At 36.4% G+C, this 18881-nt stretch overlaps 2 protein-coding genes and 1 non-coding gene across 4 annotated transcripts; all 3 read right to left on the reverse strand.

The window, feature by feature from the left end:
• Positions 1–1076: 1076 nt before the first annotated feature.
• LOC113689020 (ras-related protein RABA1f) lies at positions 1077–3844 on the reverse strand. Its single transcript, XM_027206852.2, has 2 exons — positions 3404–3844; positions 1077–1872 (listed from the first exon to the last, which is right to left on the reverse strand). The coding sequence occupies exons 1-2, from the start codon at positions 3622–3624 to the stop codon at positions 1440–1442; spliced, it is 654 nt and encodes a 217-aa protein (XP_027062653.1). The 5' UTR covers positions 3625–3844; the 3' UTR covers positions 1077–1439.
• A 1656-nt stretch (positions 3845–5500) lies between these two features.
• Positions 5501–18610, reverse strand: LOC140007773 (uncharacterized). Of its 2 annotated transcripts, none has more exons than XM_072051028.1 (19): positions 18141–18610; positions 16490–16564; positions 16038–16188; positions 14783–14851; positions 14476–14648; positions 13256–13393; positions 12639–12764; positions 12208–12306; positions 10177–10297; positions 9931–9994; positions 8999–9053; positions 8796–8920; positions 8220–8293; positions 7442–7491; positions 7229–7315; positions 6711–6761; positions 6544–6627; positions 6065–6115; positions 5501–5839 (listed from the first exon to the last, which is right to left on the reverse strand). In XM_072051028.1, exons 1-19 carry the CDS (start codon positions 18504–18506, stop codon positions 5756–5758), a joined length of 2043 nt encoding a protein of 680 aa, XP_071907129.1. In that variant the 5' UTR covers positions 18507–18610; the 3' UTR covers positions 5501–5755. The 2 variants fall into 2 exon arrangements, with proteins under 2 accessions (XP_071907129.1, XP_071907130.1); XM_072051029.1 differs by lacking the exon at positions 18141–18610 and adding an exon at positions 17483–17551.
• LOC140007915 (small nucleolar RNA snoR113) lies at positions 17464–17562 on the reverse strand. The gene has a single exon (XR_011815360.1). It is a non-coding gene; the product is annotated as a small nucleolar RNA snoR113 (small nucleolar RNA).
• Positions 18611–18881: the final 271 nt, after the last annotated feature.

The following is an 18881-nucleotide window of genomic DNA, read 5'->3' on the forward strand; positions in this document are numbered from 1 at the left end:
AGTATGATGTACCCTCATTCTCCGCTGCCCATTTATGGTTTCAGCAACCTGGAATATCCTCCTTACCTCCATTATCCAATGCCACTTGCCTCCAGTTTCACTCCTAGCCCTCTGCCATACAACACCGCAATGCTGATGCAAGGGAATTATGTGCAAGCAGCAACTGGCATTGATAATCATCAACACATCAGTCAACCAGCAAACCTCGTACTTCCTCCTCCGACTGGGGAGTCCGAGGAGAACAACACTAATAATACTGGTGGCTAGTTTCAAGAATCTGATGACCAGTTTTCAAATATCTTCATGCGGATTAGGATTGAGCCAGAAGAAGAGACTGCATTGGTTGAACTGAGTCATGGGCGGGAGCCTATGGTGTTTGATCTGCATGAAGATTCGAATGCTGATGTTGAAGAATCGGATGGTCCTGGAGATGATTGGCTGGAAGAAACCATCTCCCAGCATCCGAAGACTAGAAGATATCATACAACACCTGGTGTAAAACAGGCTGAGCATGAAGAGGCTGAAATTTGTGTGGCGTACCAGAGTGAGTACGAAAACGAAGAGATATTGGCGACTCTTGCATGCGGCCATGAGTACCATTCCAACTGCATCAAGGGATGGTTGATCAAGCGAAACGTTTGCCCAATCTGCAAGCGCACGGCACTTCCAAATTTTGACTGCAGTACGAGAATTGGGTAGACACTAAATTTTCTAATTTTAGACTCAGATATTTAGCTTGGAAAGAAAGATAAAAATAGAATTCAATGTTGCAACAGCAATTTCAAAACATATGAATGGGCCGTTATGACTTTAGCTTTAACCATTTGCCTGAATTGGATGATCCTAAGCAAACTGACAAATTATGCACGGTTTCGACAACCAACGGAGTTTCCCCATACAAATTATGCCAAGAACTTAAAAGAGTTGCTACAAGACCTACAAATTTAGAAAAGATGCTATAATGAAATCCGACTATTGCAATATATTTCTCATCAACATTGTGGAAATAATTACTCCTTTTGATCCATCCAAAATGAACAAATAATGAAACAATAAGATACAAGCAGAGACAATCATGTCTTAATCCGCACCTTAATTCAAATCTTGAGCAATCAAAGTACACTCCAACCTAAGGAATCCTAAAATATTCAAGCTAATTAGTGATACATTGTGGAAAAGCAATAAATGAGAGGAATGCCGACAAAACGAGGAAATCGCTGAGACCCTAGCTCTTGGTGGTACTGCCAAACATGGGATAGCTGAAGACTCTCTTACATAATATGCTAACAAAGGCTAAGTAGAAAACATATGGTACCGAAGAAAATATCTTTGCCATGAAAGATCTATGTGATTCAACACTTGTCGAGGAAATATTACTTAGCCATATGGGTATCAGAACTTAAAAAATGTCGCCATTTTCCTCCACTAGATTTATCTATCTAAGCAGAGCAGCATCCAACCTTTTTTACAGCTGAAACATCATCCTTAGTGCCAACATTAATTGTCTGTCCTTTAGGCAGTGCTGCTGGATCCTCTCCAACCTCAAGAGCTTTCCTGCTGACAACTCGATATATCTGAGTTAGCACCTCTGTGAAGGCATTTTCCACATTCATAGATTCCAGAGCAGAGGTTTCCATAAAAAACGTGTTTTCCCTTTCAGCAAATGCCTTCGCATCCTCCGTGGAAACAGCCCTTAGGTGGCGCAAATCTGCCTTGTTTCCCACAAGCATAATGACAATGTTCGAATCTGTGTGATCCCGAAGCTCCTTTAACCATCTCTCAACATTTTCAAATGTAACATGACGAGTGACATCGTAGACTAACAATGCTCCAACAGCACCACGATAGTAGGCACTTGTGATTGCACGATACCTTTAACAGAAGAAAATATTGAAACAGAGAAGTCAGTGAATGATTTTACCAACAAAAAAGAGAGCGGAAAAATATATTATACAAAAGAAAGAACTTATCCAGATCTCATCATGACTGTATCCAAATTGAAACGGAGAAAAGGCCAGTAGATAGGAAGGGTATCTTAGTCTTACAAAAAAGATTAACATGCAGAAAACTCAACAACTTTTTAAAGGAATCAATATCTGCTTAGAAAACTTAGATAGTAATTTAAAACATCAGATCATTGCATAACAACTTCATACAAACAATGCAAATGCCTCACACAATTATTATAATTGCAAAGATCTTAACCATTTCCATAGTGTAACGTATCAGCTTGTGCACGAAAACCATGTTTTAGGTATCTTCATCTAAAAATATCCATAAACGATGTATATGTCAATTCAAGCATTCAAACGTCAAAAAGTAGGGTGCTGAATTCTAATCGAATTGCAATACAACTAACTAGATCTTCTAAGCATCACAAAGTCTACCAAAAGGAATTAACTATAAAGATCTACCCTCCCACATACACCAGCATAAACTCACAGAATTGTAGCATGAAATAACAAACACTCCAGAAATTCTAACACCATACTCTAGGTTCAGCAAACAATTCTAAGAAATGCAAATATTTCTTGCTTTACAGTTTGCTTGCCGAGGTTACCACCCCTTGTCAATCCTCTTGTTCTACTATACTCGCTCGGTCACAGTGATCTTCATAAATCACGATAACCTTGCAATTAGAGGTTGCAACTTTCATGTATCTTAACTGGGTTCTAGCACATTTATCTTCAGACCAATTCAAATTCCCCAAGCATATAGATCTCCCCTTTTAGGAATTCCAAGTCTCAAATAGGCTTTCCTCACACTAGCTTGATTCTAAACCAGAAGGCCTCATTATTTGAATGGAGAAGGCCAGCCTTAACCCTTATTCATCAGCTCACCCTAGCTAAGGAACAATCCTTTTAGCCCTCAATTTCTTTCAGAAAAGTAATTTTCTTATCGCCAGATGTAAATTATCCACTACTGACAAATTATGAATGGAAATGAATTTTTCGCAGAAAATATTTTACGGTTTGACCTCCTCCGCCTGCCTCCGTCCCAAAACCCCAAAAACCCACCCACCATACTATTATCAGTAATGAACTGATTGCACAGAACTCTCGCTTAAACCCAAGTTTCTCCCATTGATTTTTACCCTCAATTAGCCAATTCTAAAGAAATACATCAGATCTAGCCTAAATCCATCTCAAAAATCACAAAAAAATCAACACAAATTCCAATCCATCAAAATCCCAGATTCATCATCACAGATCTCCACCTTTTTCCCAAAAGTCCCCAAAAAACTAAACCCAAGAACCAAACGTAAAACTTCACAGGCACAATGTACTCATCCCAGAGCAGAATCCGGAAAATCGCACCAGTAAATCACTAAGGCTAATAAACAAAGCGAAAACAAGACATTATGCGCAAAAATAAGGGAAAATGGTGGAAAAAAATCGGATACCTCTCTTGGCCAGCAGTGTCCCAAATCTGAGCCTTAACGACTTTATCATCGACGCGGATGCTGCGGGTGGCGAATTCGACGCCGATGGTGGATTTGGACTCGAGACTGAACTCATTGCGAGTAAATCTCGACAGCAAATTGGATTTTCCGACGCCGGAATCGCCGATCAGAACCACCTTGAACAAGTAATCGTAATCGTCGTCCGCTCTATACGCCCCCATTATCACCAGAAAATTAATCCTCTATCTCTAACTAAATACTTTATTATTTTATTAGCGTAGATTGTTTGGAGATATAGAGAGAGAAAGGAATGGGAAAGCAGAAAAATGGAAATGGAAAAAGGGGGGGATTTTGAAGGAGGCAAGAGGGAGATCTCTTCAGTGCATTTTATTTTAATTTTTATAAGTAAACTTCGCCCAAGTGGTCTATATTCCTCTTGTTTTCTTTTCTTTTCCTTTCCGCAAACGGTATGGATTGAAGTTTTCAGAGAGAAACTTTTCACGTCTGTGACCGATCACATTTTTTAATTATTATTTTTATCTTATATTCATGTATTTATATTATATCTTTTTATAAAAATTTTAAAAAATAACAATTCAAACGCAAAATACTACTGCTATTATTGACCTTTATAAATTTTCACTCTTTATAAATAATTATTATTTTTTAAATTGTAAATGAACATAAATATAATAGTTTTTTTTCATGGTTCTTGACTTTTATATTCAAACTTGTGTTTTACTTAATATTGTGTATGTAATTATATATTTACTGGTTTTAAACTTGGTTCGAGATTGAAATATTTCAGTATGTTTTGAATCTCATTTAAGTTCAATTTAATTAGTTAATGTAGCTAATTTTTTTTTCCCAAATCAAACTCAAGTCAAGTGTGTTTAGTCATTTTGTTCAAAATTTTCACCCAAGCAATAGTAGCATTAAGAAGGTGTAAATTATAATACATTTACAATTTTTAAACTTGATAGATATGATGTTAAAATATTTGAAATTTATGTTGAAACTTGATTTCTTTTTTTTTTCCAAACCAAATGAAGTCACTTTGTCCAAAATTTTTAACCCGATCAATAGTGCATTAAGGAGCTTTTTTTTTTTTTAATTACTTGACTTGGTGTTAGATTTTTTATCCAAAAAACCATTTTTTTTTAATTTTCTTGTTTACTTTTGTGCTTAGATTTCAAATTTTTCATTAGGCAAAAAGGCTGATTATAATTTACAATTTATCCAAGAGTGGTACAATGTTGAATTTTGAAAAGTAACAACAATAATGATGGTTGAATGTACGTGGGCTGTGTGTTGGTAGTGGGAAGGAGGTGGAAACAAGGAAATTACCTTTTGACCACGACCAAATGTGAATTCTTTGAATTTTCTACAGCCTATCTCACAGTTTCATTCAAACTTTCTCCTTTGTTCTTTTTCCATTTTTAAGCAGTTTTTTAGAGGATAATTACTTAATCGTTAAGGCTTTAAGAAAGCGCATGATTGATAATTAGCACTACTAATAACAGCATTTACTTCAACTTGATGTGGCACGTGAACAGGTGGACTGGTAATGATCGGCCCAAAGACCAAAGATTTCTTTCCAACCTCTTCTTCTTCGTGAAACTAATAATTACTACTAGCTCTGCAACAGCCCAAAAATCCTCCTGAGATTGTCTGAACAAAATAAGGCAAAAATAAAATCTACAATGTCATTAATAAGTATTAGAAAGATTCTACCGTCCCTTTTGAATATTATACCTTCAGATAAAATTTTTGTATGGTAAAATTATAATTTGATCTTCTATCATTACGCAGAAATTGAAGAAACGGTTCTCTAAAATGACCGTAAAATTTTATTAAAGTATTATATATATTACATTTATTGAACATATTTATCTTTTCATTTATGTCGAACTAATGAACAATTTGATACTCTAACGATAATTGGCTCACGAAAAATGTCTCTTATTGCTAATAAAGAGTTCTTTCGCTGCAAATCAAGATTGAATGCATTTTTAAAAGAAAATGTGGACGAACTCAGAAAATGCTGCTTGTCATCCAAAACCAATTGAAGTAGACTTCTGGCTGGACTTGTGAGTATTTGAGAAAAGCAATTGCTATATTATTGATGGATCATAGCCATTGGTATCTCAAAATATTACTTTTGAATTGTAATACATCTTCTAAGCTGGGACAAAAATTTGATTATCACTCCCCAAAGTTGCTGAAAGAATGCACTTTAAACTATGTGGTATCTATAACCTATATAACAGGTGAGATTTGAATAGGGGCTACAGGATAACTGCTGGAGCAGAACAGTAATGCAACCGGAGAGAAAATGTCCAAGGACAGAGTCTATTCCTTGGTTCTGTTTCTCATTGCTTTTCGCTTATTTACATCAAGGTACCTTTTCCTTAACCTGATTGCTTTTGGAGTAACCTGCATGATCCAAAGAGTTGCAGGTTCAATAGAAGGCTAGGCTGCAGTACAAAACTGATAGATAAGTGCTGAAGAAGTGTGACAAACAGCATTCTCAATACAGAGAAAAGGGACCCTGACAAAATCTTTGAAAGCAACTTCAATTACCTACTCACCAATTCAACCCTCTGTTTCCTGTCTCATTTTTTCATGCATTCTCAATTTACGGGAAGTACATTGACATACCTCAATTAGCTCATCAGAGGCTACATACCCAATTGCTTCTTCTAGCGTCATCTGCCACCCAAAAAGTCGGACCAAAAATGAGGAATACTTTATAACAACTGCATCACCAACGCACAAGCACACTTGTCGAGAATATTTTGAAGTTTAATCCGGGTGAGAGCAATTAATTCACAGCATCTTATGATTAGGTTGCTTCATTGACAAGGAAGTGATTAACTATGCACTTGAAACCAAAAATCAGCGTAAAATTCTAGAAATAATAATCTGAGGAAAGACTTGTTGACTCTAGGTGCAATCATGGATCTAAAATCAGGGCCAAGGATAGTCCACTTCTAAAAAGGGAAAATCACCAACAGCAATATGCAAGGACACCAGTAATTCAATCTTATCAACAATTGTCCCACTTAAAATTCCACTACCAATGGCTTATACCCCTCAGAAGTAGAACCAAGTTAAAAAGTGTTGAAAGAAATACGTACAAGACGAGGTGGAGATAGTTTAACATTCTCATCCTTGCTAGCAGCCCGCACATTTGTTAGTTCCTTCATCCTTACTGGATTAACCTGTGATAAGCAACAACGATCATTTGCATCACAGTCAAGGGGATAGAGACCAACAAACAGTTTAAAGAGATGTATTTCCTTACATCAAGATCTGTGTCTCGAGAATGCTCACCGACAATCATGCCATCATATGTCTGTACAATTGCACAAATAATCACAAATATAACCTAAGAAAACTCCTATCCTAGAGTTGCACATCTAGGTAAGGTGCATTTTAATTATTTTCTAAATTTATGTCATTGACAAGAGAGGAGGCACCACAGAGAAATACATAAAATGTCACAAGTAAAAATATAGGGGAACTTGCATCAAACACCAGCCCCACAACCCACCAAGAAACTCTACAGAAGATCAGATACATACTGGCAGTATATATTCACGTATGATGACTCAAAAAAGAACCTGTTCCAGATACAGTAAAGCCCAAAACTAAATTTATGTGTGTGCGGATGAATAACCTATAGGTACATGAAGCATGAAGTTATTGTATAAATTAGAATAGCAGGAAAGACAGAAAAGAAAAGAGAGGGAGATTATGTGAAGGCAAACTAATTTAGCAGCGAGACAGACAAATAAGAAAAGATCGGCTAATTTAGGCAACCTCCATCCCAGGTGTGACGAAGAGAATCCCACGAGGTTCTAGACTTATTAGCGCATAAGCTGTAGTTGTTCCATAGCCCATGGAAACCTGTTGAACCAAGTTCAAGCAATTAGATGCATGACTGGACATATATGGACCAATACAGCTCTCAAAGGTCGTTAGATACACATCAAATTTTTTAGAGTTGAAATTGAAAAAGAAGCACAGATGTACCAATACTCCTTTTCTGACATTTCCAAGAGGACCTCTATATTTAGCATAAGCTGCAGAAGAAAGAGAGATGGCCATAAATGAGAAAACTCATGAATGAAAAGTACCAGCAATGCAAGGAACAAGTGGTTATAATTATTAACAAACGGAAATGAAAAGAAACAAGCAATCATAAGTATGATTTCTAGCCAGATGGTAACAAGCATCCACGAGTATAATACTACCAGACAGATACAATTACATTATCAGCAAAAAGCACTGGAACATAAAATGCATGTGCATAATTACATATCAAAACATCTATCCCAAGGGATTACTTCTATCATGTCACATCACATATCAGTAATGGTACAACTTAAAGCAAAGGCTCCGGTTTGTTGTCCCAATTTGGATCAGGAGAAAAGTAACATGACATTCTGTATCTATTTATGTCAACCCTATTAATCCAAATCCTTCTGAAATATGGTATTAAACAAAAGTCCAATAACCCAACCAAATAAAAAGATTGAGCTTTTCAGAGCTACAGGGTCGAGAGCAGACCACATATTGCTCAACAACAGGTATGCAAGATTAAAATACAGTTTGCTACATGAATGAAGATGACTTAAATTACTCTGAAAAGAACTCATAAGATTAAAGTGCAAATAAATGAAAGAGAAAAGAGCGTTAAATACCATATGGAGCAGCATAAATGTCTACAAAGAGGTCCCAAATTACATAACCTCAAATGAAAAGCATGAAGGCAATGTGAAGAACTACAGAAGAAAGCAGAAAACCATACTCAGGAAAGCACGGTGCATAAATCCAGTTCCTCGTGTGTCACTGCTGAATACACTTCTGTATCCGACAAGGCCCCTGTAATGATGGGAAACAAGAGAATCGATACTCCTCACAAGTTTCCTAAGTTGACCCCAACTTACAGTTCAGAACAACAAAAGAAAAAAACGACTAGACATTACAAATGAAATTTCCAGCCTAGAACACCCAATCACAATAAGAATGTCAGTTGGTACGTTTGTTACACGTAAATGTCTTAAATGTCACATTGATTGGAGGAAGAAATTATTTGCATTAAAGGAGATTTATCATATAGCTTGGAAACAAATAACTCTAATGATATTTAACTCGACCACATTGCTATTACCACAGACCACAATAAACTTGTTCAAGGTTCACCGATCTGTTATCCATGTGAAAGTGGAACCTCAGATTCAACAGTCAAAACCAATCAACCAGTTCAACATATTTAATTTGTAAATACACACACGAGCAAAGAATTGTCATGCCACATATAGAAATCTCAGGTAAGAATGCCATGAGCAGCAAGAAAGACAACAGATTAAGAAATAAGAAAAACCTTGAAGGACAAGTCAGACAGATTTTAGTCCGATCATCGTGGCCTGGAACAGGACCCATGTCTGTAACCTCAGCTTTTCTGTGAGAAAGTGCATCCAATACTAAACCAACATGCTGTTCATTGACCTACAGAAAGCAACCTTAATTCTCAAGTTCAGATTTCACAAGTCAAAGAGGAGCAATGCAACATTCGATTTCCCTCACCTCAATAGTCACTTCTTCAATTGGTTCAAGCTTCTCACCAATCTCTGTTTTGTACCTGAAACAGAAAAAAATTTGCTCGATCCAAGGGAATGTATTTGTATTTTGCGTTTTTTTTTTGGGGGCGAGCGGGCGAACAGAGAGGGATGGAAGGGGAGGGGGGGGAGAGAGAGAGAGAAGTAGTGAGTAACTGTTCTGTTGGAAGTTCAAAACCAAAGAAGCATTAATGACTATTTATAGCAGTAAAAATGATCATCCCCTTTACTTTGCAAAGATATTTATCAGGAACTCAGAAGGAAACAGAAATAGAAAATTTATTCAATTACAGCTTGCAGACAGCAACAAGAAGCAGGTAGTAGTCAAAATGCAGAGTATTTGATAACATTGTTCACGTGAACATCAAGATTTATTTGTAGGTAAAAACTAGTGAAACGAGAGGTCAACATTCATTTCTAGATTTGATCTTTTAGGCTGCATAAGCAGATTTCTTTTGCGCTTCAAGTAGATAGCAATAAGACATGAATAGGAAGGGCAGTATACTGAGCATATATTTGTACAAGAGAAGCCAAAAAACAAAAAAAAGAAATAGGAGATATGTGATAAGTAAAGAGGAACTGCTAAAAAACTTTTGAAAAGAAAATGGAAGTGTCTTGTTTAAGGGTGAGTGACTTTATATATAGTGATCATTTCTCTTCCCTATTTATGAGAACAATGAAACCAATGAGATTAAATAGCATATACATTTTCTCGTATTTTCTACACAGCCTTAAATCTGGAAATATATCACTATGTGCCATCGTAACCATAATGACCACAAAACAAACTGCAAAGACTACAATAGCATCGCTAGCAAATAATTTACTGTATGCTATTATGCTATGCAAGGAACATAAAGTGGGAGACAACGCACCAGGGCAACGGAACAAAAAGCTTACATGACTTTAGGTGGTGAGACGGATAATTCAAATCCTTCACGCCTCATATTCTCAATCAAGATACCTATATCAACAAATGAAGGACGGTACACTTAACTAACTAAACATGACATGTCCAAAAAGGCTGGACTCAAAACACATTCTACTGAAACTACAAGACAAACATAATCTTTCGTCTTGGAGAAAGAAGAACAAAGAATAAGTTGGATAGACTAATCTCATTAAAAATAAATAAATAAAACTTGCCCAATTGAAGTTCTCCCCTCCCTTGAACTTCATATGAATCTGACAGGCCTGGTATAACGTTTATGGCAAGATTTGTTTCTGCTTCGGCTATAAGCCGATCCCCAATTTTTCCGCCAGTCAACTGAAAACATAAACACCAAATGTTGTGCTGTTCATACAATGGGGAAGAGTTTACTTTGCCATTAGGAGGTTAAAATATCTGATCCAAATATGAAGCATTAAGACATCCAATTGACATGATTCAATCTGGGTGAACATTTGTCGCTTATCAGTCAATGATCAATTACTTTTGGTCTTTCAAACACAGAAAAAAATGAAAATAAATCAAGGATAGTCCAGGGTGGAAGACAGGACAAGAGGAAGCTGGAAGATAGGACTTTAAACTAGAGCTAAAATAGTAGAATATACTTGAGTATTTGCTGTAAGTGGTGGATATGAAGAATTAACCCATCACATGATCAGATACTTGATACTGGGAAAAAGTTATAAGGTTGGTGTTGTTCAAAATGTTGACTTTATGATTGGCATAGATACTTTAGTGTAAACATACTTGAGCCCTCTCATTGCCCCTAATGACCTATTTATCAGTCCTGCAACTAACGAAGTACAATATAAACCTCATCTTTTCCAATTAGGTAAAAAACAAAAAAACTCCCTTTGGTAAACCTAATATACAGAAAAGCCCCCTGCGATTTCAAAACGTACAACACGACACCTCATGCTTTGAACTAAATTGTAAAGGTGACAGAATCTGTTAAAATTAACAGGAACGGACGAAATGACAAAAATGCCCTGATATAACTAAGCAAAAGGCAGCTCAACAAAATTATTTGTTTCATTCTCTAGAGAGAGAGAATTGGGGGCTAAGGGGTAGAACACGTATATTTGTTAAAAATTAGGTTTACAAAAATTTGTTTTTAGGGTTCAATAAGTCATTTCCGTTAATTTTAACGGATTCCATCACCTTTACAATTTAGTTCAAAGCATGAGGTATCGTTTTGAAACCACAGGGGGCTTTTCTGTATATTAGGTTTACCACAAGGGATTTTTTTGTTTTTTACCCCGTTCAATATACGAAAACAAAGAAACTTATTACAGCACTGTCCTCCAAAAATCCATGCTCCTATTTTGTGAACTAAAATATGTTTGAGAATGAATTGAGCTACTCAGAGATCAACTGGAGTGTCAGCCAATCAATTCAACCCTAAGCACATGTTTACTTGGTTAAAGTGACATGATAGGTTTGAACACATAGAAAAACAACAAAAACAACAAACTCAAGCTACATGAGTTCAGCTTGATTGATTGAGAACACCTTCAAACATAAAGAAGACCAGCTTGCATATTTTTTGAGCTCCACTTAGTTCATTTATACCCCTAAAACAGAAACAACATAAGGAATCCCCAATTCTCCACCCTCATTTCCCAATGTAGGCAAACTAGACAGAATAAACAGGGAGGATAGACCATCCGACCAAAAATAGAGTAACAGAAAATTAGTGATGAAAAACCAAAAAAGAAATCCTAGCAAGGTCGTAAAGTGAGAGTGGCTCTCTCAAATTATAAATGTTTAAACATATCTTTTCATCTGTATGTGCATGTTTATAGTGTCTGTGTTCAATTGCCAGGAAGACATCATGGAGGTGGTCTAGAAAGAAAACAAAGTAAATAGAATATATTCATGGCTTTTGCTTCACGCTACCCTTGAGCATTTCCTAACCTTCTTCCCAAAACATAAAATTAGAAAAACAAAATACCATAAAAGATAAAAATAAAATAAAAGGGCAATGCTGCATATATCAACACAGCTTTCTATCCTGCAGTTCACTGCTCCTACCTCTTAGGACTTTCATGGCTTCTAAAATGGAAAGTCAGATGCTGTCCTATATTATATACAACTAAGCATTTCTCCACAAAGCATTTCCAACTTGTCATAGCCGATAGTTAACTACAAGCTGGTTCAAGGAGAACGTGTCAATTGGGAGGGTAGAAAAGAAAATAATAAAAAACTAACCCACACAGGCCACTCACATGGGTACCATCACGTCCAGCCAAAGGAGAGTCATTCACACTGAAGGTCATTGAAATGGTTGGGGGATCAAGCTGAACTGTGGGCAATGTAGTCATAACCTACCATATATCAGGGTTAAAAAATAATCAGTCATACGGATGATCAAAAACATATTCAAAGATGTTCCTGAAAAATGTAGTCATACGGATGATGAAGTATATATTTTAACATGCTGCTAAGCAATTGGACAACCTTAAGACAAGTCAAAGCAAGTATAACAGATTTAACTTCAAAGACAGGTCCAAGAAAGTAAACAAGTTTCCTGAGAGATGAATGTTGAACACAGAAAAGCATACAGAATACTGAGACTATAATCATCTTAACACATAATGCCTAATCATTACTATAAGAAAAGAAAAAACAGTGCTGAAGCATTTGATTAACGACAAACCTCAACATTTGCAACTGTGTGACCTATTGCTGGACTTGTCAACCCAGCCATTGACACTATGTCACCAGCACCAGCACTATCAACTAACACCATGCTAGTACCCTTCTTCTTCATCAGCTTCACAATCTATATGGCATGAATTTATTAGGCTAATCAAGTTCAAAACTATGATAAACAATGCACAGATTACTTTAAGCATATAACTACAAATGGAACATGAATTGAGGCCTCTCCTTGCAGAAAACATCGATCCCGATCTGAACTCAGGAATTTTATATTCCTATTCTAATTTCAGGGACAAAGGAAGTAACAAGGGACAACCATCAGTAGCTACACTAAGATGGTGTAACCTGCAGAGCCCTACACATATGCATCAACAGGACATGAGAAACTAGTTAAATCTTCGGGCAAAGTAGATTCTCCCATGGATCTATGAAACATATACAATGTGTGGGCACGGATATAACTTTCCACCTTTTTTTGGGGAAATGGGGGTTGGGTGGAAGGTGTTCGGCTGTTGATTAACATTAAAATGTTCTTTTTATATAGAAATTTTTTGTTTGAATAATGAACCTACGATTAATGAGAACTTCCAACAGCCATTGACAATGACAAACCTTGCCTTCTTCAATTTTGACAGTTCCAGAATCTGATTCACGAAGTCCATGGATTTTATCACCAATGTGCACAATTCCAGAATATATTCGCCCCGTCAAAATTCTCCCAAGATATGAATCTCGTTCCATCATGGAAACCTGAAAAGAACTGTTAAGGATCTTTTTCAATGTTTCCATGCAAAGAATGAAGGCATCAAAAGGAACAAGAAAATTTAGAAAAACATAGATGAAATAACAAAAGGGGAAAAAAGGAAATCCGACAAACAAAAAAATCATAAGCATATGCTAATGGGCTGATCCAAGTATTACTAACAGGACAATTAGGAGAAATACAAAAGAAAAGCATCATGCCCACAAGTTGCAAGAATACTATTCTCAAAATGCACTAGTCCAATTTCCTCACCAATCACCAGTTCACATGGAAGAAAACCTTCATACAAATTTCACGCATAGAAAACTAGAGAGATGGTATCCACTGGCATTACAGTCTTGTGAGGCTATGTTATATATGCTTACATGTAATTTCATCTCAAATCAAGCAATGCTAGTACATATAAACCCACTATCAAATTTTACAATACTTATTCAGCTGTAGGTATACCATTTCATCAATCTAACAGAAAAAACCAAAACAAAATGGGGCATGGACCCATTTTGGACGCATTTAATCAGGTTGATAACTCATGTATTCAACTTAAGCCTAATGCCTGGCCAAAGCTCATACCACCAACTCCTGCTCTTATAGAACAATAGCAACCCATTCACTCACTATCGGTGATGGAGTCACCAGATTTTGTCCCCAAACTAACAAGCTTCCTCTCACATTGGTTTCAAATCTTCTAATGGATGAAGTAATTCACTTATTCAAACTAAAATACAGACTTTTGCACCTTATCCTGCCCTGCTCCCAGAATCAAATTGCATTAGTTTAGAAGTTAGACAATTTTGCGATTCAACATATCAATTAAGAATTTGACAAGAAATGATAGTAGAATACACTCCTGCCACCACCATGGGTGATTAATGTCAACCTCTCACTAATGCTTAGTAAAATCAGATAAAGAGCCATTAAAATCCTTGCACAGTATGAGCATTGTTCGAACTAGTGAACATAAGCTGCATCTATTACTCTATTGAGTGTATACGCACAAAGGGGGCAAAGCTCTATGAACTGTTTGGGCATTAATTCCGAGAAAGGGAATAAACATTTGAAAACCAACCAGCATTTGGAAAGGGGCATCAAGGCTAGCAGTGGGTGGAGGAACATGTCTTATGATCGCATCAAGCAGCTGAGACATATTTTTAGCATCATCTGGAGGACATTTTGTATAGTTGGATGAAGCCCATCCTTCTTTTGCTGAAGCATAAAGAACAGGAAAATCAAGTTGTTCCTCTGCAACAGAACCAAAAGAAACAAGAATCAGAAACAATTTCTGTTTCTATAATATCACAAGGCTTAAAAACAAAAGAAATATGAAAAAAATTAAACACAAGAAATCAATCATTTGCGGAACCAAATTCCAGCACCTGAAGCACCAAGATTTGCAAAGAGGTCAAAAACGAGGCTCTCAACTTCATTGCATCTTTCCTCAGTAACTGGACATGCACAATCAGATAAATGAGGTCCATCTACCAGATGAAATAAACAATTTACACCACAAAAGATGAGCCAATTTGAAGTAGACATCACTTGCTTCATATGATGAAATAAGAGCAAATTAGAAAAAGAAAAAGGGCAGTGATCTTGATATTTCATATTTCACCTCTCACAAACCAAATGTCAAACACAATGACCATGTGACACACTAAGCCAAGACAGTCATGACGGTCATCTACTTATGGGCGGTAATCCCCTCAATATTTAAATGGTAATGCACCAAACATTCTTGAAAATCTTGGCCATGAAAGACTTTAGTTCAGTATACACATGCACACATAAGAGATCTTTGATTGTCTAGATATTGTTAGCAATTACTTGTCAAAGCAATACAAGACTGGGTGATTAGTTACACAGTCTTCAAGACTTCAACGTCTCAGTCTTCTGATTTTTGGCATGTTTCTCAAATATGATGAACCATCATCCTAGGTTTCACCACCAGAAGTTTCATCATGTTGATCAGCAGGAGGACAAACTAAAAACACAGGATTAGGAAGAAGCTCGTCACAACAGAATACTTGTGCAGGTATACATTCAGTAACATCACGGTAATTTGGAGAAAGTAGGGGCTTTAAAAAAAATTGCTTGTGAAGACAAACTATTAATTATGGTTTCTTTATGAACAAAATCACGAGGCGGAAAGTTGGATACTGCACTATTAGTGAGCAGCTACCAAATGAAACTGGATTCAATTCACTTTACAAGGATAAGGTAAGGAATACCAGCAATTGTATTAGTGAGCAGCTACCAAATGAAACTGAATTCAATTCGCTTAGCAAGGATAGGGTAGGATACATGCAATTCTACATATCCCTGCCCAATATATAGAAAGTACTAGGAGAATGAACTTGTGTAAGAAAGTGCAACAGATTTTGCAAACATAAGTGATTGTAAAGGGAAAAGGTAAAAAGGAACTATGCAACAAAATATCCAACATTAGTACCAGTGCACAGGCAAATCTGACCAATAACCACTTCAAATACAGAAAGAGTGATGGAACTCATAAATGCAGGTTAACCAATTCTTTTTAGAAGAATAGATCATAAGAAACAACATAAAAAGGAAAAACAAAAACATGTATCACAAGTTCCTGAGAGGAAACAAGAATACCCATAGAACTTATACCTGCCGGTCGATCTACTTTGTTCAGAAGAAGAATAGGTCTCAGCCCATATTTTAAGGCCTTAGCAAGTACAAATTTTGTCTGTGCAAGTGGACCCTCACCAGCATCTACAACTAAAATTGCACCCTCAACCATGCCAACTACTCGCTCAACCTATGAAATTAGACAAAGGAAAGAAAATTATAACCACATATGGAAAACATAACATCAGTAACAGGTATTAATCTTCAAGCATTGCCTATATTCCTCTGAAGCTTTTTCTTTCCTTCTAGTATTCTTCAATCTTTTCTTTTTTCAACTATCTTGAGCCCCAAGTTAAAGGAGTTTTGTCTGACAAATGGTCACCAGAGGCTTATCAACAACATCAGCCTCAGTTTCATAAATATTTACATCATTCACACCACATTTAAGTAAAAACTGTTTAAATATGTAAACAACCCTCATAAGTGCATACTTCACCACCAAAATCTGCATGTCCAGGAGTGTCAACCATGTTTAGCTCATTTTCCTTCCACGAAATTGAAGTGACCTGCAAATGATGAGCAGATTATGAAACATATACAACCACTAAATTAAAGCAGCGCATTGCCAAGAATATAAGATAGTTGAAGATCCCTATATCCAAAGATGACGACCTAAAAGTATTGTTGATTTATTTGGTTCATTTACTGCAGTAATTCAACCAATAGGACCCAAAGATAAAGTGTTCTGGATCACCTATGGATACCTGATTGCGTCCTGCTTCATCGGAAAAAATAAGGGTGCAAGGACAACAGAAATGTCTTATGAAGTAATCCCCCTCCTATGACACCATAGCAATACATGAAAGGCTAACTAAACATGCTGTGAAATAAACATCATGCTAACCAAACAAACTATACTCTTCTTTCCATCTCAGAATAACTCTGGAAGGTCACATCTTCATTTTACTTTAGGTATTTTCATAATTTCTCTTTCACATTTCTAGTGCCATTCTAGCAAGCTAGTGTACTGATCATCACAATATAATATTACAGAATATAAAATTATTACCAAAAAGGATTACATAGTTCATTATTTTCAAAAATCAAAGAATGAACACCAAAATCTAATAGATAATCCGTCACTAGAACGTTAAAATCATTTGCCTATTTGACAGTTCAGTACCCCAAAGGTTATGAGTTAAATCCCACCCCAATGTCATCCTAATTCACCCAGCAGAGAAAAATGAATAATGGTGTAACTAACAGCCAAAAAGATCATACAAAGCTCATTTATACTTAAATGATTCACTTTTATGATAAAAGTAACTTTCCATAGAAGAATGCATGTCTAGGTAAAATGACACAGACACTAGTTAAAGTAATCTTCTATGCATGTCTAGGAAATATTGTTATCTAGAAATAAAGGAACAACTACCAAGAATCCTAATAATTGTTAAGTTCCATACTGGCTCAGTGAAAAATACCTTGCTTGAAATTCATCAATCTACTACCAACAACAGACTAGGTAGCAGCCGTAAGTCCGGCCTTTTTTTCATCATTGCCAGTCACTGGAAAGAAGGACAAAAAAATACACCAGAAAATAACTCAAATCTCACTAAAGCAACTTCACTGGCAAAGTGGTACCAGAAAGTCAAAATCAACCCTCATATTATCCTGGAAAATAGACTTAATTTTCTTTTGTTAGTGTCTAGTGTATACAATCCTCTTCTATTCCTTTGCTTTTGACTATCTACTGTCAAACTTTCACCCAGTTGCATTTCTAAAGCAAAATGAAAAACAATTCGAATGAAACAACTTCACCCAATCAACAACTGGATATGCATGATTCAGCTGTGCATTTATCTGTTATACACATAAATTTTACGCTCCACAAGACCAATTCCAATGCGTGATAAGTGTCCCATCATTATTCTATCACTCTAATTCATTTCAACTGGAAAAAAAAATCTTACTTCTGGGAAGATTCTAAGCCAAGAACCAAAATTTCCAACTCAAAATCGAAACTTTATACCCTTAGTATATTATAACACGACAGTACAAAAAATAAAAAACAGTAGTAAAAAAAAAAAGCTGAGATAATACTAAAAAAGGTTGCTAAACTAAAGAAAATGAAGTGTAAACCTTGGAAGCAATAGTGATACCGCGCTCACGCTCCAGGCTAATGGAATCCATTGCACGTTCATGGGGAATATCGGCGCCGCACTGGCGGAGGAGCCGATCCATAAGTGTAGTTTTGCCATGGTCGACGTGAGCTATCACGGCAACATTCCTAAGCCTGCTGGGGTCAATTGCGCCGCTTGGAGCCGAAGCTGCGGATGCTGCACTCGTAGCTGTGGCTGCCGCCGAGAAGGCGCGTGAAATGCCGGCGTGGCGCGTGAATAAGTGGGTTTTAATAGAGAGATGGTTATGTTGGAAATATGAAGTTGAGGAGGAAAGGGATTTTTTAGTGGCAGCAGATAATAGAGAACGGAGCAGTGGACCAGCCATTTCCGGTAACCTCCGGCGCCGGAGGAGCGATGGAGAGGTTTTGGGGGTTTTAGAAATGAAAGGAACAATTACTTTAACATGTGATACGGTTTAGGGTTTAAGCACTATATCGAAAATGAGCATTTTTATTATTATTTTACTCCAAAAAAAAAAAGGAATAATCATTATGTGCCCATTGGAAAATGAAGGTATTTATTGGAGTGATTAAGAGGGAAAACAAAAAGAAAAAGGATCTACCACATAGATTCTAAGATACCCTCTTTTGCTAGTGTTTATTTATTTATTTATGAAAAGAAACAAATATTTTCTTGATGAATTCTAAAATAAAAGTATAATTTGAATTCTATATTTAAATTGTATGATATGAACATCCTA

Source organism: Coffea arabica, chromosome 5c, assembly GCF_036785885.1.
Source record: "Coffea arabica cultivar ET-39 chromosome 5c, Coffea Arabica ET-39 HiFi, whole genome shotgun sequence".
NCBI lineage: Eukaryota > Viridiplantae > Streptophyta > Magnoliopsida > Gentianales > Rubiaceae > Coffea > Coffea arabica.

Coding starts and splice junctions, on each gene's coding strand:
- LOC140007773 (XM_072051028.1), bottom strand. CDS start 18,506: ATGGCTGGTCCACTGCTCCGTTCTCTATTATCTGCTGCCACTAAAAAA. Junction 12,307..12,638: donor ACACAGTTGCAAATGTTGAG/GTTTGTCGTTAA, acceptor GATATATGGTAG/GTTATGACTACATTGCCCAC. Junction 8,294..8,795: donor TGTCTGACTTGTCCTTCAAG/GTTTTTCTTATT, acceptor CCATCATTACAG/GGGCCTTGTCGGATACAGAA.
- LOC113689020 (XM_027206852.2), bottom strand. CDS start 3,624: ATGGGGGCGTATAGAGCGGACGACGATTACGATTACTTGTTCAAGGTG. Junction 1,873..3,403: donor GACACTGCTGGCCAAGAGAG/GTATCCGATTTT, acceptor CTTCTGTTAAAG/GTATCGTGCAATCACAAGTG.